Source organism: Megalobrama amblycephala, linkage group LG4 (assembly GCF_018812025.1).
Source record: "Megalobrama amblycephala isolate DHTTF-2021 linkage group LG4, ASM1881202v1, whole genome shotgun sequence".
NCBI lineage: Eukaryota > Metazoa > Chordata > Actinopteri > Cypriniformes > Xenocyprididae > Megalobrama > Megalobrama amblycephala.
Genome location: NC_063047.1, coordinates 17,836,912 through 17,860,648, shown reverse-complemented (window position 1 = coordinate 17,860,648; position 23,737 = coordinate 17,836,912). Strand labels below are relative to the sequence as shown.

Genomic DNA, 23,737 nt, shown 5'->3' with positions numbered 1-23,737 from the left:
ACAAAAATCAACCTCTGAGATAGAAGTGAACAAAAAGCCACGTCTCTCAGCATGCGATTGTGAATTCAGTTCCCTTTCACGTCCTATTGCACATTGAATGTTCAGATACATGCACAATTATTTCAAAATGCCCCTTGTGGGAAGTATTCATGTAACACAAGTAACAGCCGGTTATGTGCGTTTGGTCTTAAAGTGACAGCAGCCTAATATTCCTACCTGCTCTGTGACATTAATGTGAATCAAACGAAAGAGGAACTTACTGCTCTTGACTGAACTTTTTTTTTTTTTCTTTTTTTTTTTAGCTTTAATAAGAATACATTTTATATAGGGCGATTAATCGTTTGCAAAATAAAAGTCTGTGTTTACGTAATATATATGTGTGTGTTCTGTGTCTAATAATTATGAATATATAAACACACACACATACAGGTATAAAGTTTAGAAATATATATATATATATATATATATATATATATATATATATATATATATATATATATATATATATATATATATATATATATATATATATATATATATATATATATATATATATATATATATATATATATATATATATATATATATATATATATAATATATATATAGTACAGTCCAAAAGTTTGGAACCACTAAGATTTTTAATGTTTTTAAAAGAAGTTTCGTCTGCTCACCAAGGCTACATTTATTTAATTAAAAATACAGTAAAAAAACAGTAATATTGTGAAATATTATTACAATTTAAAATAACTGTTTTCTATTTGAATATATTTCACAAAGTAATTTATTCCTGTGATGGCAAAGCTGAATTTTCAGCATCATTACTCCAGTCTTCAGTGTCACATGATCCTTCAGAAATCATTCTAATATGCTGATCTGCTGCTCAAGAAACATTTAATGTGTACAAATGTACAAAATATTTGTGTACAATATTTTTTTCAGGATTATTTGATGAATAGAAAGTTCAAAAGAACAGTGTTTATCTGAAATCTAATCTTTTGTAACATTATAAATGTCTTTACTGCCACTTTTGATTGATTTAATGCATCCTTGCTGAATAAAAGTATTCATTTCTTTAATTTCTTTCAAAAAAATAAAAATAAAAATTCTTACTGACCCCAAACTTTTGAACGGTAGTGTATAATGCTACAGAAGCTTTGTATTTCAGATAAATGCTGTTCTTTTGAACTTTCTATTCATCAAGGAATCCTGAAAAAAAAAAAAAAGTACACAACTGTTTTCAACATTGAAAATAATCATAAATGTTTATTGAGCAGCAAATCAGCATATTAGAATGATTTCTGAAGGATCATGTGACACTGAAGACTGGAGTAACGATGCTGAAAATTCAGCTTTGCATCACAGGAATAAATTACTTTGTCAAATATATTTAAATAGTACACAGTTATTTTAAATTGTAATAATATTTCACAATATTACTGTTTTTTTACTGTATTTTTAATTAAATAAATGTAGCCTTGGTGAGCAGACGAAACTTTTTAAAAACATTAAAAATCTTAGTGGTTCCAAACTTTTGGACTGTACTGTATGTATGTATGTGTGTATATATATATATATATATATATATATATATATATATATATATATATATATATATATATATATATATATATATATATATATATATATATATATATAAACATAAATATTTTATATATAAATATAAAATTTTTCTTAAATATATACATGAATGTGTGTGTATTTATATATACATCATTTTTATACACAGAACACACACATATATATTATGTAAACACAGACTTTTATTTTGCAAACAATTAATCGCGATTAATCGCAATAAGATTAAAGAATCTTAATTTGTTTAATTCATATTTTTGTTATATTGTATTTGTCCTATTGTTTGTAATTTGCTTCTTTTTCTTATTTTTAATAACAGAAATTAGATAAAATAACACAAAATAACTTTTTTACTTTACTTTATGATATTGTGATATCGTTATCACGAAAAAAAATTCTCATATCGTGAAATATTTGTTCCTACTATACTGTACTACTGTATACTATACTACTGTACACTCTAAAAAATAACTAAAAAAATACACAGTAAAATACTGTTTTCCATTGAAACAGTAATATACCGTAAAAACAATGCATTCTGGGTAATAACAAATATTACACAGAATGCATTGTTTTTTTTGTTTTGTTTTTACAATGCTGTACATACTGTACTACTATATACTATATTCTACTAAAATACACTACACTACTGTATACTATATTATTGTGTACAATACTGTACGGCTCTATACTATACTATACTATACTATACTATACTAATGTATAGGGATGTACCGGTTGATTGCCCATAAGTGGGACCCGGACGTTTTTTGTTTGAAACACACGATAGTTTTATTTTGACCAGAAATAGTTTCAGTGGCATTTTCATTTCCTCTTACCTCCTTATAATGCCTGTTAAAGTATAGTGTTTGTAAGCGCAGGGCTGTTTCGTGTGCAGCAGTGACCAAGGAAACATTATACCGCTGTTTCATAAGCGCCATCTACTGACAGAGACGGTCCGTCTGCTGTTTTTATGTGCAGGTATGATTTTTGTAGCATCATTTCACAAAGCTAAAGTCAGACCATGATGTTTTTTGCTTTAAATCTTGAAATTATAATTTAAATTAATTAACAACTGCTCATGTTACGTGTGTAGTGCTTTGTTTGGATTGTGATTAAAATGCATTGGTTGCATTTTTCAAATAATTTCAAATGGCTACATTTTTTTAAAGGCCACTTTGGCTTGTAATAGAGCAAATTAACAACAAATAAATTTGCTTAAATAAACAAAAAATCAGTAACCGGTTTCGGAATCGACACATTTGCTTGTAAAAAGTTGGAAATCATTATGAAATCGTGATTGGTACATCCCTACTACTGTATATATACTATACTGTATACAATACTATAATATACTGTACTGTCTATACTATACTATAGTGCACTAGATGTATTAGCTGAAGATGTTGTCTTAAGGATCAGGCAGGCATTCATGCACAATATAAACCCCTCAAGTGAAGTTCATTCTTCAAGTGTGTATTGTGGAAAACAAAAAAACCTAGGCTCCCACTCTATTGGAGTGGACTAAGTGAAAGCGGGAGGTAAACTAATGTGCGTCTCCTTGGAAACACTTAATAGCTTTCACACCCTCTCTCAGTCCAGATGGCGTCTCATACGGGTGATGTCAGACAGACTGCTGCTGTTTCTCTGTGAAAGAGAGCTCGACTGCTGCGCCGATGATCCAGCATAACACCGATGTAGTGTGAGATAGTATTATCACTGACTCATGGGGGATTACATTGGCAGATATTATAGGAAACGCTTTCAGATTATAATCAGACGGCTCTGGAGTGATGGAGAATGAGTTACAAAAGGGAGCCGTCTCAAATACAGCTGAATCAAGAGGACTTTGGACAAACACACAAAAAAGGTTCATTGGGGTTAACTCAATTTTAAAAAGAACCCTTTTTTGGGTCAACAAGGTTCTATACAAGCAGAAATGTCTTAAATGATTGCAGAATTCTTTCATGTTTAATAGGTTATTTCAGTTTTTTCTGGTGCACAATCAGCATGAATCACGCATTGAAAAACTAGGATTATAAATATTGCAAATATTGAAAGTTTAGTTTTCACACAGTGTTATGCGGATCCTATAAGTTGTAATGAATGTAGTTATTTTAAATGAGAAAAAAATGAAAAATATAAGCAGACATTAGTGGTCTTAGACATTACTGGACCCTCACCCTAGTGTTTCACAACACAACAAATTTATATATTTAAACACATAACCATTTTCAGCTGAGGTTAATATGCACACAGTATGTGGTACTTATATGGGAATGAGTTGATATTGATGTGATTTAAGTGATATAAAAATTAAATGGATGTTTTGAAACAAATCTCTTCTCATAAAGAAGCTCGAAAAGGCCATAATTTTTTGTAGTTGTGTGCTGCCATCTAGTGGTGTGGATGAGTGTTACAACAATTTTGTAAGTGTTAATCAAATGTGACTGACCAAATAGTTACAGTTCATTTACATTGTTGTATATTTATGTATTTTGTTAGTTGTCGCTATTTAGTATATTCTAAATAGTGCTATTTACAGATTTGAGCATGTGTTAAATACAGTACTGTTCAAAAGATGTTTTATTTTTTAAGAAATTAATACTTTTACTCAGCAAGGATGCAATAAATTGATCAAATGTGGCAGTAAAGACATTTAAAATGTTTACAAAAGATTTCTAGTTTAAGTAAATGCTGTTCTTTTGAACTTTCTATTTATCAAAGAATTATGAAATCCTGATTATTTCATGAGCAGCAAATCAGCATATTAGAATTTCTGAATGATCATGTGACAATCATCTGGATCAACATGTACATTGCCCAATTTCTATATATCCTAATTATTGTTAATGTAATTCATTTTTCCAGGAGCTCATTGCTTCTACCTTCAGTTAAACTGCTAACAGTGATTGTAAATTAATTGCCTAAATTATTACATTATTAGCTAACTGCATTCTTTAAATCCCTGTATTTTTACAGTACAGTACTGGCAGCAGGGTTGCCAGCAATGTACTGTAATGCAATTTTACAGTACAAAGAACAGTACTGTATAACTACATAACAGTATTTTACTGTATTTTTACAGTATTTTGTAATTTGATCAATTTTTACTGTATTTTACTATATTGTATTATATAGTTATTTCACTGATAAATATTACTTATAATCATTGCTAATAATGATAAAATATATAATTATATAATACATAGGTTAGAATAGTATATACATACTATAGTTAGTAATTTTACAATAGTACTATACTACAGAATAACATTATAAATCAAAAGGCAAACCAGAGTAAATTTAAAAAATGTATTTTTATTCAATCAATATATTTAAACATTTCAAAACATTTCAGAATTGTCACCATCTTTCGCCCCATCAGCAACGGTCTTGGTACAGTGCATCAGAAATTTGATTTATCTTAAAAAGTGAGCAAAAACAACAAGTGTCCCACAAGATTCACCCCTAACTGAAGGGCACGTGGATGGTTGCAAACAGGCCACAGTCCCTCAGTGTGAAGTCTTCCATTTAAACACAAAGGACCGAACGAAGCTGTTGACATGTGGGTTGATGGCCATCACTCTGCACCACCGTCCTGGTCTTCTGCTCACTCCCTGTCGGGCAGTACATTTCTTTCCTTCAATGCCAAAACTGTAACAAAGTCAAGGCACAAACACAAATACACGTATTACAAAAACTGTTATCCACAGCACCAATAAAAATGAACAGACAGTGTAAGATAGAAATGTCAAATGAAAATTCTGTAGCAAAACAAAATGCAACTTATTTTTAAAGTGTAAAAGGTTGTATTATTATGGCTAATACTTACAAATACGCTTCCTTGTGACAGCAATGCACTTCCCAGGATGCAAAGACAAGTGGACCACACTGCTGGAAGAAATCAAAATAAATGTTTATTCATTTATGTTGCTTGTTGGGGATAGGCTAACACATACACTGTTGCCATATGCATTTCATATAGGCCTACTTCAATAATACATCTAGGTTAGTAAAATATTATCCTTGACCTTGCTGAATATATTGCCATGGCATGCATTATACTTCCTTTGTTGTCTAATAGATAATTATAAACGGTGATAAAGGTAATTTATACCCCAATTCATATTTTTTTTATAATCATAATCGTTTATTGTCATTACAGTCACTATGCTACAGAACAACTGCCCAAACAGATGCAGTAATAATCTGGCCAAGTTAACAATAGCCAATCTCTCTGACCCCAAACCACCCATTTACAGTACGTTTCAAGTGAAACTTAAGTATTTTCGATCTGGGCCGTCTTTTTCCATGTTTTGTGCCTAAGCACTAACTGAAGACCGCGGCCGCTGCAGCCGTCAGCGGACTGCAAATATAATACGTTTGAGCTTGTGTGCACCGTCAGTGTACGACTATAAAAGTGCTTGTGTTTTCTCACTGACAGGCTCGAATCGGACAACATTATGGAAAGGATCCCCACAGGAATAGACTTTTTTTTAATCGCAAGATCCTTTTTGTTTAAACACAAACGGCCGTCTATCGATCTCCCAGCAGATTCCAACCTCGCGCGCATTAGTAAAACAAACTTCGTTCAAACTCGACAGAAACAAATTAAAACTCACCAAACCCGTTTCGGTTCGTCTTTCCACGGTTCCAACAATCATCGACATCGATTTTGGTAGAAATAAACCCGAAGCTAATTCACTGAGTTAGATTTTAAAATGTCAGGAGAGCAGCGGGGCAAAACAGCGCGTACACATCTAATAACGGTGTTTTCGACTACAGCTAGCAACATTCGCTGGCTAAATGTGCAGTTTCATTCCAGAATAAAAACGATACACTTTGTAAAAACCTAATAGTAAAATTAACTTACCAAACTTCCAGAAATACACCGTTCTGCTTCTCCAGTCACCAGCGGCTGTGTTCTTCTGTCTGTGTGATGTGACGTCAGGTGGCGCTTTATTTACAGCAATCCTGTATTATTGCCTGGTATATTACAGCCAGGTTACAGCAGGGTTACAGCAACACTAAAATGTACTGTAAAATATTCCCGCTCAATCAAAATTACCCAGAATGCAATATAAATTACAGTATTTTACTGTAATATAGAAATATGGTACTGTACTGTAGGTTTTTACAGTACTGTGCTGCAAAATCTACAGCGACATTTAACAGCTGCTTTGAAACGATAGGTATCGCGAAAAGCGCTATACAAATAAATGTGAATTGAATTGAATTGAATTGAATTGACACTGAAGACTGGAGTAATGATGATGCTGCTGCATGATTGCATCACAGGAATACATTAGATTTATAAATAGGCCTGTATTACAATAGAAAACACATTTTAAATAGTAATAATATTTAACAATTTTAATGTATTTTTAATCAAACAAAGGCAGCCTTGGTGAGCACAAGCATTTAATGTTTCAAAAACATTAAAAATTTTTTACCAACCTCAAACTTTTGATCAGTAGTGTAGATCAGTATTCATATTTTCAGTGTTTTTTGGTCTCTCCACAAAGGTTTTTTGTGAATGCTTTAAAAACTTTCAGATCAGTGTATTGATAATAAGCCAAAAATAGTGTGTATTTCACATTGAGGAGTTACTTATGATTGTACAAAAGGCCACTAGAGGTCATCACAGCTCCTTTGAGGACTTTGGCTTCAGTAACAGACCAAATTTAATAGCATAATAAACACAATGAAATAGATTTAGCAGTGCTTAGCCATAAAACATGCGACATAAAACTGAAGATGTTGATATGTCCTGTAAATGTGGGTGGTCTTATGTTAATAAGCGCATAAGCGTGATGATTTCTATGAGCTGTTTTTGCAGTTTAGTTGGTACAAATTCTCTGGTTGAACATATAGGAGCTTGAGCTGTGAATATAGAGCATTAAATTTGTTCATTTCAAAAGAGCACGGATATCTTGTTTTCCATTGTCCGTTCAAAGCATCACCTCTGTAGATCAAATCGTATTATGAGATCTGCTTGATAAAAACCATCTCACATTTGGAGCTGAGATTAAAACGCTTTCTTTATAGCAACATGTCTGTCATTGTAAATGAAATTTCCAGATTCTCAGACCAAAGAGGGTTCATATTGCTTATATATTGGCTCTTTCAGATCTCCAGCTGAGTGTGGAGAACTTTCCCAAAACCCATTAAGTGTTTTGATCACTGTGTGAGTGATCCGAGAGGATTTCCATTGTAAAAGTCACATTCTTTCCTATTTGTTGCGCTCTTTCCCGGCCCTGGCGGTTCATCGGTCAGTCAGGTATGCTGGGACTTCCTCTGGCCATCTGGGAAAGAGAGTAAACCGAGTCCCTTTGGAGTTCCTTAGACGTTTAGGATCAGAGTTTTTCTTACACACACACACACACACACACACACACACACACACACACACACACACACACACACACACACACACACACACACACCACCAGTCAAGGGACTGAACCCACTTCAGTGCATATATCTTAATATTTTGCAATAAATCTAAGATGCATGTCAATATAATTAAAAATATAGCTGCGAGCAGCGATGGCGGGCCCAAGCCCGGTGGCACCGCCACCCCGGTGGCTTCAGGGCAACTGTGCACAGCGGGCAATAGGCACTTAAAACGGTTAAACATCAAAGGACTATGTCAAATTCACTCCACATTTACTGCACTACAAGGTGCCACTATAGAGCCCCTCCTCCCTGCCCATTTTCAAAGGATTACATGTGCCAAGTTTTAACATTATTCTGATGAATTTTGAAGCAAATCAGGTAAAAATAAGAGGGTGATCTCAATGTATGCTGAAAGTGACACATTTTCTGCTTCCAGTTGGTGGCGCTATGACTTTGAATCACAATAGTCACATCCATGTGATCAGCCTTGTACAACGAAGACTAAGCCGAAGTTTCATCAAAATCAATTAATGTATGCAGAAGTTATAACACTTTGTTTCCCTTTTCTTGCCATAAATTCGTTGCCTCGCCACGGCCAAACCGTTTGAGATATCCAAAATCCGTTTGCAATTAAACAACTTCAATGTGTTAGCAACAAGTTAAAAAAAGCTTGGTGTAAATTGGATAAACCCTGTAGGAGTAGTAGTATAAAATTCATAGCCTGTTTTTTTCAAAAAATTAACATTCAAACCAAAATAGCTGACTTCCTGTTGGTCGGAGCTAATGAATGTAAATTAGAAAATTGTCCGGCTTGATGAGAACAATATGTGTACCAAGTTTGGTGACTGTAGGAAAAACAAACCCCCCACTTTTGTCAAAAGGTGGCGCTACTGAGCCCCTCCACCACGCCCATTTCTATGGCTTTGTCCATGTCTACTGGTTGACAATATTGATGTGTGTGTCGAGTTTCATGCAATTTGAAGCATGTTAAGAGCCTCAAAAACACTCAAGAATATTATTACAGTTTGACCTGTTGCCATGGCAACAATATTTCAAATATCAAAAATCCTGTCATAGGTCTACATCTGCTGTGTATTGACATTACACTGATGAAGTTTGAAGCAAATCAGGTAAAAATAAGAGGGTGATCTCAAAACATTTCAAAAAGTGATACACTTCCTGCTGCCAGTTGGTGGCGCTATAACTTTGACTCACAATAGTCACATACATGTGATCAGACTCCTATAACGAACACACTTGTGAAGTTTCATAAAGATCAATATATGTATGCAGACGTTATAACACATTTCCTGTTTCCTTTTTCTCGCCATAAATTCGTTGCCTCGCCACAGACAAACTGTTCGAGATATCAAAAATCCCCTGGCAATTTTTAATCATCAGTGTCTTGACTTCATGCTGACCGAGTTTGGTGGCGATCGGATTAATCGTCTAGGAGGAGTATATCAAATTCCAGAGCATGCGTTTTTCAAACAACCCTTAATAGCTGACTTCCTGTTGGCGTGACGTTTAACTTAGAGCACGAAAGTTGTTCGGCCCGATGAGGTCTATATGTGTACCGAGTTTCAGACTAATACGTGCAAGCGTGTTTAATATATGGACCAAATTTTCAGACCTTTTTCAAGGGGGCGCTGTTGAGCCCCCCTGCCACGCCCGGGTACCAGCTTCTGCCCGGCCCTGTTGGCCGCGGATTCCAATGTGTGTGCCAATTTTCAAGAGTTTTTGAGCATGTTAAGGCCCCCAAAAAGCCCCGGAAGACGGAAAAAAAAAAAAAAAAAAATAAATAAAAAAAATAAAATAAAAAATATAGCTGCGAGCAGCGATGGCGGGCCCAAGCCCGGTGGCACCGCCACCCCGGTGGCTTCAGGGCAACTGTGCACAGCGGGCAATAGGCACTTAAAACGGTTAAACATCAAAGGACTATGTCAAATTCACTCCACATTTACTGCACTACAAGGTGCCACTATAGAGCCCCTCCTCCCTGCCCATTTTCAAAGGATTACATGTGCCAAGTTTTAACATTATTCTGATGAATTTTGAAGCAAATCAGGTAAAAATAAGAGGGTGATCTCAATGTATGCTGAAAGTGACACATTTTCTGCTTCCAGTTGGTGGCGCTATTACTTTGAATCACAATAGTCACATCCATGTGATCAGCCTTGTACAACGAAGACTAAGCCGAAGTTTCATCAAAATCAATTAATGTATGCAGAAGTTATAACACTTTGTTTCCCTTTTCTTGCCATAAATTCGTTGCCTCGCCACGGCCAAACCGTTTGAGATATCCAAAATCCGTTTGCAATTAAACAACTTCAATGTGTTAGCAACAAGTTAAAAAAAGTTTGGTGTAAATTGGATAAACCCTGTAGGAGCAGTAGTATAAAATTCATAGCCTGTTTTTTCAAAAAATTAACATTCAAACCAAAATAGCTGACTTCCTGTTGGTCGGAGCTAATGAATGTAAATTAGAAAATTGTCCGGCTTGATGAGAACAATATGTGTACCGAGTTTGGTGACTGTAGGAAAACTAACCCCCCCACTTTTGTCAAAAGGTGGCGCTACTGAGCCCCTCCACCACGCCCATTTCTATGGCTTTGTCCATGTCTACTGGTTGACAATATTGATGTGTGTGTCGAGTTTCATGCAATTTGAAGCATGTTAAGAGCCTCAAAAACACTCAAGAATATTATTACAGTTTGACCTGTTGCCATGGCAACAATATTTCAAATATCAAAAATCCTGTCATAGGTCTACATCTGCTGTGTATTGACATTACACTGATGAAGTTTGAAGCAAATCAGGTAAAAATAAGAGGGTGATCTCAAAACATTTCAAAAAGTGATACACTTCCTGCTGCCAGTTGGTGGCGCTATAACTTTGACTCACAATAGTCACATCCATGTGATCAGACTCCTATAACGAACACACTCGTGAAGTTTCATAAAGATCAATATATGTATGCAGACGTTATAACACATTTCCTGTTTCCTTTTTCTCGCCATAAATTCGTTGCCTCGCCACGGCCAAACCGTTCGAGATATCAAAAATCCCCTGGCAATTTTTAATCATCAGTGTCTTGACTTCATGCTGACCGAGTTTGGTGGCGATCGGATTAATCGTCTAGGAGGAGTATATCAAATTCCAGAGCATGCGTTTTTCAAACAACCCTTAATAGCTGACTTCCTGTTGGCGTGGTGTTTAACTTAGAGCACGAAAGTTGTTCGGCCCGATGAGGTCTATATGTGTACTGAGTTTCATACTAATACGTGCAAGCGTGTTTAATATATGGACCAAATTTTCAGACTTTTTTCAAGGGGGCGCTGTCGAGCCCCCCTGCCACGCCCGGGTACCAGCCTCTCCGGCGTCCTAATGGCCGCGGATTCCAATGTGTGTGCCAATTTTCAAGAGTTTTTGAGCATGTTAAGGCCCCCAAAAAGCCCCGGAAGACGGAAAAAAAAAAAAAAAAAAAAAAAAAAAAAAATAAATATAGCTGCGAGCAGCGATGGCGGGCCCAAGCCCGGTGGCACCGCCACCCCGGTGGCTTCAGGGCAACTGTGCACAGCGGGCAATAGGCACTTAAAACGGTTAAACATCAAAGGACTATGTCAAATTCACTCCACATTTACTGCACTACAAGGTGCCACTATAGAGCCCCTCCTCCCTGCCCATTTTCAAAGGATTACATGTGCCAAGTTTTAACATTATTCTGATGAATTTTGAAGCAAATCAGGTAAAAATAAGAGGGTGATCTCAATGTATGCTGAAAGTGACACATTTTCTGCTTCCAGTTGGTGGCGCTATTACTTTGAATCACAATAGTCACATCCATGTGATCAGCCTTGTACAACGAAGACTAAGCCGAAGTTTCATCAAAATCAATTAATGTATGCAGAAGTTATAACACTTTGTTTCCCTTTTCTTGCCATAAATTCGTTGCCTCGCCACGGCCAAACCGTTTGAGATATCCAAAATCCGTTTGCAATTAAACAACTTCAATGTGTTAGCAACAAGTTAAAAAAAGTTTGGTGTAAATTGGATAAACCCTGTAGGAGCAGTAGTATAAAATTCATAGCCTGTTTTTTCAAAAAATTAACATTCAAACCAAAATAGCTGACTTCCTGTTGGTCGGAGCTAATGAATGTAAATTAGAAAATTGTCCGGCTTGATGAGAACAATATGTGTACCGAGTTTGGTGATTGTAGGAAAAACTAACCCCCCCACTTTTGTCAAAAGGTGGCGCTACTGAGCCCCTCCACCACGCCCATTTCTATGGCTTTGTCCATGTCTACTGGTTGACAATATTGATGTGTGTGTCGAGTTTCATGCAATTTGAAGCATGTTAAGAGCCTCAAAAACACTCAAGAATATTATTACAGTTTGACCTGTTGCCATGGCAACAATATTTCAAATATCAAAAATCCTGTCATAGGTCTACATCTGCTGTGTATTGACATTACACTGATGAAGTTTGAAGCAAATCAGGTAAAAATAAGAGGGTGATCTCAAAACATTTCAAAAAGTGATACACTTCCTGCTGCCAGTTGGTGGCGCTATAACTTTGACTCACAATAGTCACATCCATGTGATCAGACTCCTATAACGAACACACTCGTGAAGTTTCATAAAGATCAATATATGTATGCAGACGTTATAACACATTTCCTGTTTCCTTTTTCTCGCCATAAATTCGTTGCCTCGCCACGGCCAAACCGTTCGAGATATCAAAAATCCCCTGGCAATTTTTAATCATCAGTGTCTTGACTTCATGCTGACCGAGTTTGGTGGCGATCGGATTAATCGTCTAGGAGGAGTATATCAAATTCCAGAGCATGCGTTTTTTCAAACAACCCTTAATAGCTGACTTCCTGTTGGCGTGGTGTTTAACTTAGAGCACGAAAGTTGTTCGGCCCGATGAGGTCTATATGTGTACTGAGTTTCATACTAATACGTGCAAGCGTGTTTAATATATGGACCAAATTTTCAGACTTTTTTCAAGGGGGCGCTGTCGAGCCCCCCTGCCACGCCCGGGTACCAGCCTCTCCGGCGTCCTAATGGCCGCGGATTCCAATGTGTGTGCCAATTTTCAAGAGTTTTTGAGCATGTTAAGGCCCCCAAAAAGCCCCGGAAGACGGAAAAAAAATAAAAAAAAAAAAAAAAAAAAAAATAATAATAATCCTTAGAAGAACAAGAGGGCCCTGCGCGAATTTTCGCTTGGGCCCTAATAATAATCCTTAGAAGAACAAGAGGGCCCTGCGCGAATTTTCGCTTGGGCCCTAATAATAATAATCCTTAGAAAAACAAGAGGGCCCTGCGCGAATTTTCGCTTGGGCCCTAATCATTGCCTGGTTGATACTATTTGATGGTATTTCAAACATTGGTTTGTACATATTTTTGAACTATTGAAGCAATGAGCGTTATTTTCCATAAAAATTAAATATGAGCATGTTTATGACAATAACTGGTTTATATTTCTTCTCTCTGTCTGTCTTCAGGTATGGATGATTTGTCATATGTGGGGTCTGGCTGAGGGCCGCTGTTGCCCTGGCGTCTGCACCCCATTGGCTGATTCACCAGCATGTACCGTAGAAACGGCCTATCGGATGGCACCAGCATTAGCTCCGCCTCCTCTGAGGTAAACCATTCCTTCATTCCTTCTGTTAAAGGATTAGTTAAATTTATAATGAAAATTACCCCAAGATTTACTCTCCCTCAAGCCATCCTAGGTGTTTCTTCTTTCTGATGAACACAGTCGGAGTTATATTAATAAATATCCTGACGCATCTGAGCTTTATAATGGCAGTGAACGGGACCAATGAGTATGAAGCTCAAGAAAGTACTTGGTCTTGTCGGTCTCAGACCTTGGCAGTCTATTTCAAGACCACGACCGAGAGGATTTCACTAAATTGCCAGTGCTCTGTTTGATTTATTTGTAAACATCATTAATGTAATTGATTGCAAATCTACCTGCTTCAGATGCAATCAATAACTTATTTCTAACTGGATTTCTTTTGTTACTGTTGTGCTGGGTCAGAAATCAATGAGGGATTGTCTCAAAAATGTCATTAAAATTAATACAAATGCACACAAAATTCAAGATATGATTGCAAAAAAGATGAGACCTTAATTTTTATATTCTAACACATGATATAATTAAGCAGTATCATAAGATCAAGAGGGATGTTTTCACAAATATGAGTACGATTGCAAACATTATATTGATTTTTATAAAAAATTTATTTTTAAAACATTAATCTCAAGATTATTTATGCAGTATAGCAATAGAAATGCTGTTCTTTTGAAATTTCTATTCATCAAAATGTCCTGGAACAAAATTGTGCACAACTGTTTTCAACATTGATAATAATAAGAAATGTTTCTTGAGCATCAAATCATCATATTAGAATGATTTCTGAAGGATCATGTGACACTGAAGACTGGAGTAATGATGCTGAAAATTCAGATTTGATCACAGGAACATTCAAATAGAAAACAGTTATTTTGAATTGTAATAATATTTCATAATATTACTGTTTTCTTTTCTATTTTTAATCAAATAAATGCAGTTTTGGTGAGCAGAAGAGACTTCATTCAAAAACATTAAAAATCATACCCATCCCAAACTTTATATCGACACACATGGGGAAAACACCCTCTGTTATGTTTTTTGGGGGTTATGTCATTGCGTCTTGTTGTCCTCACTTCGGTCCTCTACAGGGTGGCTGTTCTCTGATGGACATTTTATGGGTTTGCAGTGGAGCATTGCATTGCTCTAATGAGTGTTTGACCCTGAATGGCAGGCAGTGTGAATGAGGTAGTGCCTCTGGCATCTGTGACCCCTCATTTCCACTGCCATCGCTGTTCACCTCTCATTACCCGCAGCGGCACCACCAGCCCACGACCTGCCAGGCTCCAATATATGTATACAAACTGACAAGTTCTTCCACTTACAGATGCGCTGTGGTGGTACCAATGTTACCAGATGGCAATATGATGTGATTTTCATACATGCACTGTTCAAAAGTTTGGTTTTGTTAAGATGTTTTAATGCTTTTGAAATGCTCACCAAGGCTGCATATATTTGATCAAAAATACAGTAAAAACAGGAATATTGCAAAATATTATTACAATTCAAAATAACTGTTTTCTATTTGAATATGTGATGAAATGTAATTTATTTCAGTGATGCAAAGCTGAATTTTCCATGGTGCATTTTTTTTGGTAATACCATGGTATTTTTTGTAAGGGTCCACTCTTTTTTTTTTTATTTACAGGAAAGTATTAAATTATTATTTCTGACAATCCTCATTTTGGCTGCGTGAGATTCTCCAGCTTTGTTGTTGTTGAGCAACCGAAGTGCGAGCTGTTAAAGCTCCGCCCTCTTCTGGAAAGGGGGCCGGGAGCAGCAGCTCATTTGCATTTAAAGGGACACACACAAAAACGGCGCGTTTTCGCTCACACCCAAATAGGGGCAAATTTGACAAGCTATAATAAATGATCTGTGGGGGATTTTGAGCTGAAACTTCACAGACACATTCTGGGGACACCAGAGGCTTATATTACATTTTCTAAAAGTGCCATAATAGGTCTTCTTTAATATAAAATATATAATAAAATGTTTTTGGACATGTACCCATCCAGTATGTAAAAACATTAGACGTTTTCCCATGTGACTTCTCGTGTCCTCATTCAGATGTGTTATCATCAGATCAAACAATGTTTCTATCAAGCTCCAGGAACTTTCATGGTTTTTCCAGCACTGGCAGTCCTCCCGTGAGAAACATATACCATGTCTGCAATGAAAACCTCACGCTAACCCGACAACTTTGCTTTTCCATGGAAAGAACTGTGCTGATTTTTTAACGACAGACATGATCTGTTCTGTGACGACTGATGGTCAATACATGAGAGCCACACCAGAAAAAATAAGGGATAATATACAGTCATCATCAAAAAATAAACCCCAACCAGCACAATAAAACCAGGAAAATTTAGGAAGACCGTAATTGTGGTCAGTTTTGATTTGTAGTTGTCTTTAACTTGTTTATGAATAGTCATTGTTTGCATCCCACCCTCTCTTCTCTCTCATTGTTCTTGAATTTAGGAGCATCTGTAATATTTCATGGTTGACGTTTTGGTATCTTCATATTGCCTCTTTCTCATATTCAGGGAAGTAACAGCTCCGTGTCTGTGGACGGCCCGAGCGCTGACTACGCGAAGAGCTACGATGCTGTCGTGTTTGATGTGCTGAAAGTGACGCCAGAGGAGTTCGCAGTGAGTAAAACTGTCACTGTTCAAATTGATGCTTTCTCTGGTGGAAAACTAAGACGGCCTTTCGTTCTACATCATTTGTCTCGTCCTGTAATGATGCAGCGCCATGAGTCTCATTAGTAGCTTTCCTGGTCAGTAGGGAACTTTCCGTTTGGAAACAATAGCTCTGTTCCAAAACCTTGCTGTCTAGCGCTTGTGACCAGCATCCTGACTGACACAGGACCTCATGAGCTCCAATCCTTGTGGAGACAATAAGAATCCGGGTCCGGATTCACGAAACATTCTTAAGAATTAAATTCTTCTTACCTGACAACTTCTTCTTATTTTCTATCTTCTAACTAGATAGTTCACCCAAAAATGAATTTAAAAATTATCCCATGATTTACTCACCCTCAAGCCATCCTAGGTGTATATTAGGGGTGCAATGGTTCAGATTACTCACGGTTCGGTTTTTATCAAAGTCACGGTTTCAATACGGTTTGGTATGTGCTGTATGTTCCGTAAAAAAAATAGGACAATTGTTAAATAAAATTAAAGAAAATAACTACAAGAAACAGCACAAATAAATACATGAGAGCTAAAATACAAATAAAAAAACAATGCTTTACAGGTTTTTGAGGTATCTAACAATAGTTTTCAGGTACAGAAATTGAATAAAGTAGTCAAATATAAAATAACACTGCATATTGAATAAATTAAATAAAGATTAAACATTATTAAAGTTACAAAAGCTATTCAGTCAAGACTAGTGAGTGATTTCTTCAACTTATGTCGTTTGATTAACCTATGTTTGTTAGAATGCTCGCTAAGATGGGCATGTTGACATCATTTTGTGTGAATATTGTCCGTTTAGGTGCAAGACTTGAAAGAGAATTTGCGTGAGACGCGGCTCTCCGTGTACGCGCTTCGGATGAGTACATACAAATCTCCTCACAACATGCACGTAGTAGTAGTAGTATGTAACATAGTAGGTTATGTCTTAAAGGGTTAGTTCACCCAAAAATGAAAATGATGTCATTAACGACTCACCCTCATGTCGTTCCAAACCCGTAAGACCTCCGTTCATCTTCAGAACACAGTTTAAGATATTTTAGATTTAGTCCGAGAGCTTTCTGTCCCTCCATTGAAAATGTATGTACGGTAGACTGTCCATGTCCAGAAAGGTAATAAAAACATCATCAAAGTAGTCCATGTGACATCAGTGGGTTAGTTAGAAGTTTTTGAAGCATCGAAAATACATTTTGGTCCAAAAATAACAAAAACTACGACTTTATTCAGCATTGTCTTTTCTTCCGGGTCTGTTGTCAATCTGCGTTCACAACGACTCTTCTTCTTCTTCTTTCCTGTTTTACGGCGGTTGGCATCCAGCTTATTGGTGCATTAACACCCCCTTCTGCTCCGGAGTGTGGTTCACGACTCCGCAGTGACGCTGCTGACGTGTTATCCGGTGCGCCCGAGCTTCGTTTACAGTCTGAGGGAGACGCACGCTGTATTCAAGCTATTCTACATTGTTTGTATTTTGGTATTGCTATATTTTTTTAAAATGGTGCGTAAGTGTGCATGTCGCAGATGTCCTAATCGCCAAAAACAACCACGGCGACGTAAAAGTGCATTACCAACGCCGACAGATGAAAGGATTCAATGGAATCAATTCAATGGAATCAATTCAATGGAAAGGATTCCGGAAGAGAATACAATGCTGAATAAAGTCGTAGTTTTTGTTATTTTTGGACCAAAATGTATTTTCAATGCTTCAAAAACTTCTAACTAACCCACTGATGTCACATGGACTACTTTGATGATGTTTTTATTTCCTTTCTGGACATGGACAGTCTACCGTACATACATTTTCAATGGAGGGACAGAAAGCTCTCGGACTAAATCTAAAATATCTTAAACTGTGTTCCGAAGATGAACGAAAGTCTTACGGGTTTGGAACGACATGAGGGTGAGTCATTAATGACATAATTTTCATTTTTGGGTGAACTAACCCTTTAAGAGAAAAACGAGACTGACAATGCATGTTTATCAGTATCAGTGTACTGGATCTTTGATTTATGTCTTAAAGGGACAGCAGTCTAATATTCCTGCTCTCTGTATTTTAATGTTAATCAAACGACATAAGTGGAAGAAATCACTCACTAGTCTTGACTGAATAGCTTTTGTAACTATAATAATGTTTAATCTTTATTTAATTTATTCAAAGAAGTTTATATGCAGTGTTATTTTATATTTGATTACTTTATTCAATTTCTGTACCTGAAAACTACTGAAAAACCTGTAAAGCATTGTTTTTTTTAATTGTATCTTAGCTCTCATGTATTTATTTGTGCTGTTTCTTGTAGTTAGATTATTTTTCTTTATTTTCTTTAATTTTATTTGACAATTGTCCTATTTTTTTTTTGTGGAACATATAGCACATACCGAACCGTACCGAAACCGTTGACCCTAAAACCATGATAAAATCCGAACCGTGAGAAATCTAAACCATTGCACCCCTTATATGATCTTCATTCAGACGAGCACAGTCGGAGATTGCCTTGCCAATCTTGCTTTAAATGCATTTTAAGTATACTAATAATATTTATAATCAACAATTTGCATGTTTTATGGGATTGTCTTGTTCACAAAAGACACATATGATTCTGCCTCAGAATTTGACTGAGTATCCCATAATGTTCCTACCTACCCTCCTGCGCAAAAAAAGAAAAAAGAAAAAAAAAAAAACCCAAAATGGCTAAACTCTAAGCTTTTAATTGTCTTAACCACAAATCATTGGTCAGTAAATTAGCAAAATGGAAACAAATGAACTACTTAAAAAGTCATCGCAGTCTCAGAAAAACATCAAAGACAGAATTACGTTTTTGGCAGAATATGGGAAGTAGTGCAGTGATAAATCTCAGTGAAACACGAGTTGGTCCTCCGGTGTGTTTGAAAATCTGCTGAGAAATATAATAATAAATGCATCTCTAGCACAGTGAAGCATGGAGGAACAGGTGTCTTTTTAGCTGCTGGTATTGTTTAGCTGCTTCACTGTGAAAAGTCTTTTAAAGTGCTCCTATTATGCTTTATTGAATATTATCTTTCATGCAATGTGTAATGTAGCTGTCTGTGAAGAGTCAGTGGTTAAAATTACCACAGCGATACAACAGCAGAATAACATTTTCACGATTGCTTCTCAAATCTCCGTGAGGTCTAAGTGGGATTTACAAAACGCCATTATTATAGGAAAGTAGCCACTTTATTTGGACCAACTTGCTCAGCCTGTAGAGAGACTGAAGCATCGAACGAGTTTGAGAATCATTGAAAAATGTGGTGATGTGCAATGTATATTGTGAGAATGTTTTTTGACCTTTGATGCGTGTAAATAATAGGGGCACTTTAATGCTTTGGAGTACAGGAGCATATTGCAGATGGCTTGCTTCCTACACTCTAAAAAATGCTGGGTTAAAAACAATGCAAGTTGGGTTGAAAATGGACAAACCCAGTGACTGGGTTGTTTTAACGCAGAGTTTGGGTTAAATGTTTGCCCAACGTGCTGGACAGTTTTATTTAACCCAACTATTGTTTAAAAATGACTATATTGCTTGCTTAAAATGAACCCAAGGTATGTTGGAAATTAACATTTATTCCTAATTTAAAGCTGCAGTCCGTAAGTTTTGCATCTTTGTCGCCATCTCTGTTTGAAACCTGCAATTGCAGTTATTTGCGGAATTATCATCTTTACGTGGTTTGTGGATCGACACGGCTCCTCAGTGCAGATGAATCTAATGTTTGCTGTCAGTCACCGCATTGGTGGATACTGTACTTAGGAATCACCGATTGTAGACTAGGGTCGTTCCGATTCCGATACTAGTATCGGAAATACCACAGATACCAGAAAAAATTCTAGCATCGGTATTGGCGAGTAATTAAACTCATGTACCGATCCGATACCATTTTCTTAAACAATATCTAGTTGTGCCCGCTATCTTTGCTTAACGCAGCAAATCGGAAATCAGTTCTTCTTCGCGGCTCAGAATGCAAACACAGGAAGTTGTGCTGTGTTGCCATAAGCAACCACTGTTTAGAGCAGCGAAGAAGTGAAAAACAGGGTTATTTATTAGAAATAAAACTAAATAAGATGATAAACTAATTAATTTAAAGTGAATCTGAAGCCTACCTTTCTCATTCGGCACTGTTTCCAATTTCGAGACGAATGCTAAACTATTAGGCGATATCAAGTAAGCAATGCAAGAATTTGTGTGCGCGCGCATGAGGTGCCGGCGCGACCACTGGAACGTTTTTTCCTAAACTGTACTCCGTAATTTATGGTTTATGGTCGGAATTTAAAAGCCAGACATAATTCATACATTTACAAAATACATTTAAATAACGAAAACGAGCAGAATGTCTGTTTCCTTTCCTAGATCGTTGGAGTGCGCCACAATGAACCACTTTCGTTTTGTTAATCTGTAGACCTAATTATATGGTGAAATATTTTGCGTAGCCTATAGGCCTAAATATTCCCTTTTATTGTATATGTGTTATGTTAGCCTATAGTTTTATTCTGAACCGCTGCATGTGCTTGATGTGGCGTTGTGTGAACTCATGTTCTACATATCCTGTAATTTTCGCTGGTTTCAAAACGCACAACAAGCTGCATATTAGCCTACTTGACATTCATTTTCACTTAAATGTAGGCCTAATGCTTGACTGTTGGTGACATATATCATCGGAAAAACTAATGCCAGGGCATTGCCATTGTGACTGACCTATGATGACTTGACAGCTGGGCTGAGCGCGTCAGCGCGTGAGCTCACTGTAGAGCCTGAGCGCGGGCATTTCACTCTCATTGGATGCGTCAGCGTCACATTTGCATAGGCTGTACTATTTGAATTTGTGATTGGTTGACTGCCAAATCAAAATATTAAATAGAACGAAAAAATAACGTTATTAACCGGTTAATGGCCATTTCAAATGAGCGTTTCTGTTCAAAACGATTACATTTGATTCAGTTTCCGTTTCCATTCCGGTCAAAACTTCATTCGTTTCCGGTTTTCGTTTTCGTTCCTTGAACCGGTTTAGAGCCCTGCACCCAGGTATCGGATCAGTACTCTGTATTGGCCGATACCCTGAGCTCAGGTATCGGAATCGGTATCGGGAATGGAAAAGGGGTATCGGAACATCTCTATTGTAGACCAAAATAATTTTCGCCGGAAAATGTCATCTGAAGGAGTACATGTCTGCCACTTTTGTTCTGACTAACTGAAAAAAAAAAGAAGCTCAGATCATGTCAAACTGCAAATTGCAAATTATTATTACTGCTGTACTTTGTTCTCAAATTGTTAAAGTTCCCGTTTTTCGTGGTTTTTTGAAGCTTTGATTGTGTTTATAGTGTGCAATATAACGTGTTCATGTTTCGCGTGTAAAAAAACACAGTATTTTTCACATAATTTACTTAGCTGTATACCGCTGTTTCCACTGTCATAAAAACGGGCTGATGACTTCCTTGTTCTATGAAGTCCCTCCTTCAGAAATACGTAACGAGTTCTGATTGTGCCAGCGGTTCCTGTGTTGTGATTCGACAGCAGTTTAGCGCATCTTGCCCGGAAAGGTCACGCCTCTTACCATAACGTGGAGATGCACGCGCTCAGTGTTATTGTAAACATGTCTTTAATTTTACCCTATCAATTTGAGCCGGAATCAGACCCGGTGATTGGACTGCGGGATGAAAATAACAGCGTTTCGACGACATGGCGACAAACACACTCTACAAACGCAACTCTTGTGTATTCCTGTGGGCGGAGGTTAGTCAAAAAACTGTTTTAGTGACGTCATTAAAGAAGGAAGTAGAGGGATGTAGTCCAAACTGGCCGTTCGATGTAGGCGACTTCTGTTAAATAAAATATCTCACTTGGCATTGAACTTTGAGCTTTAAAATTTTACAGATTTTATTTATACTCTAACAACAACATTACACACTAACTAAAGTTTGAAACATGGGATCACGAAGAACGGGACCTTTTAATGTTAACAACATCAGCATCTCGAGACTGTGTTTAGTGTGTATTGGTGTTACCTGTAGATTCCAAATTTTCTGGATTACAATCCGCCATCAAAATAAGTTTATTTATTCCAGTTGCTGTGAGAAAAGGCTATAAATGATCGGTCACCTGCAGCATCTTCACATGATATAGCCTACTAGCTGGGACTCATTCACGTAAACAGACGCGAAGATGAACTCAAAATAGGTTGGAACACATACTGTAATTACTAGAGGCAACAATAATAATCAAAAGGTGAACATTTATTAATAAGCAATTTAATAAATGTTTAATTATTATTCATTAAACTTATTAATAATTGTTCATTTATTAAACATATTAATAATATTCATTTTTAAGCAAGCAATACAGTATTTTTAAATAATATTTAAGTTAAATAAAACTACCCAGCACGTTGGGCAAACATTTAACCCAACTGCTGGGTTAAAACAACCCAAACTGCTGGGTTTGTCCATTTTCAACCCAACTTGGGTTGTTTTTAATCTTGCATTTTTTTAGAGTGTACAAATGAAAAGTTGTTATCTAAACAGGAATAGAGTGCCTCAGGGATGATGCATTTTTGTAGGCAAAACCCGGAAGCGAGTTAGCATTTTAGGACTTCCGGTTCCATCGCTCCGAAGTAAATGGTTTTTTTGAATGGGTTTTTGCTAAACCGCCCTTTAATAAGGTCTGTGGTTAACAAAGCCTCTAAACATTTTTACGTTTTGATCTATGACATAAAACACACCAGTTATAACCTGCTTGTGTTTTTTTTTTTTTTTTTTTTTAAACCTTTACTGTGTCTTAAAAACGGCGGTTGCTAACAAAGTGCTAAAATGGACTACTTCCTTTGGCGGGGACTTTAGACGTCATCATTAAAAACGGGACATTTGGACAGTATTGCTCATGAAAAAGTGGATAAGTATTCATACACTATAGAGTTGGTTTTTAAATGCAGTTTGAGGAAGCTTGGTGGTGACGATGTCGATCCGCGACCATGGTGTGCTGTAGTCCGTTTATAGCCTACTGTTAGCTTTTTATATCTGACGACTTTATTTAGGCTTCAAAATCTATAAATTTTGTGTTAACTTGTAAAGATTATCTTGATAGACAAAACGTGTAAGTGTCATAACCCTTTGTTAAACACAGAGCTTATTTTCTGCGATTTTCCAAAAGTCTATGGGAAAAATGAATAGGCTTTCGATCGAGGGAACCCGTGCGCCGCTAACTTCCGGGTTGGCCTACAAAAACACGTCATCCCTGAGGTACTCTATTGTCGGATGTTTTTTTTTTTTGTTTGTTTGTTTGTTTTTGTCAAAGACAACCAAGAAGTGGCTTGAGAACAAGTCCATCAGGCTCATGTTTTGGCCTGGCCAGAGTCCAGATTTGAGCCCTATAGTGAATATTTGGTCTCACATTAAACT

General features: G+C 36.6%; 1 protein-coding gene and 1 long non-coding RNA gene across 3 annotated transcripts in view; one reads left to right on the top strand and one right to left on the bottom strand.

Moving 5' to 3' along the window:
* Positions 1-23,737, top strand: part of LOC125266903 (ras-specific guanine nucleotide-releasing factor RalGPS1) — a 206,867-nt gene that overhangs the window by 24,351 nt on the left and 158,779 nt on the right. For both annotated transcript variants that reach the window (XM_048188026.1, XM_048188025.1), the window contains exons 2-3: positions 13,512-13,651; positions 16,186-16,290. In XM_048188026.1, coding sequence (XP_048043983.1) covers positions 13,595-13,651; positions 16,186-16,290 — 162 coding nt within the window. In that variant the 5' untranslated portion in view covers positions 13,512-13,594. The remainder of the gene's footprint in view (positions 1-13,511; positions 13,652-16,185; positions 16,291-23,737) is intronic.
* LOC125266905 lies at positions 4,901-6,864 on the bottom strand. The gene is made up of 3 exons (XR_007184580.1): positions 6,476-6,864; positions 5,435-5,496; positions 4,901-5,256 (listed from the first exon to the last, which is right to left on the bottom strand). It is a non-coding gene; the product is annotated as an uncharacterized LOC125266905 (long non-coding RNA).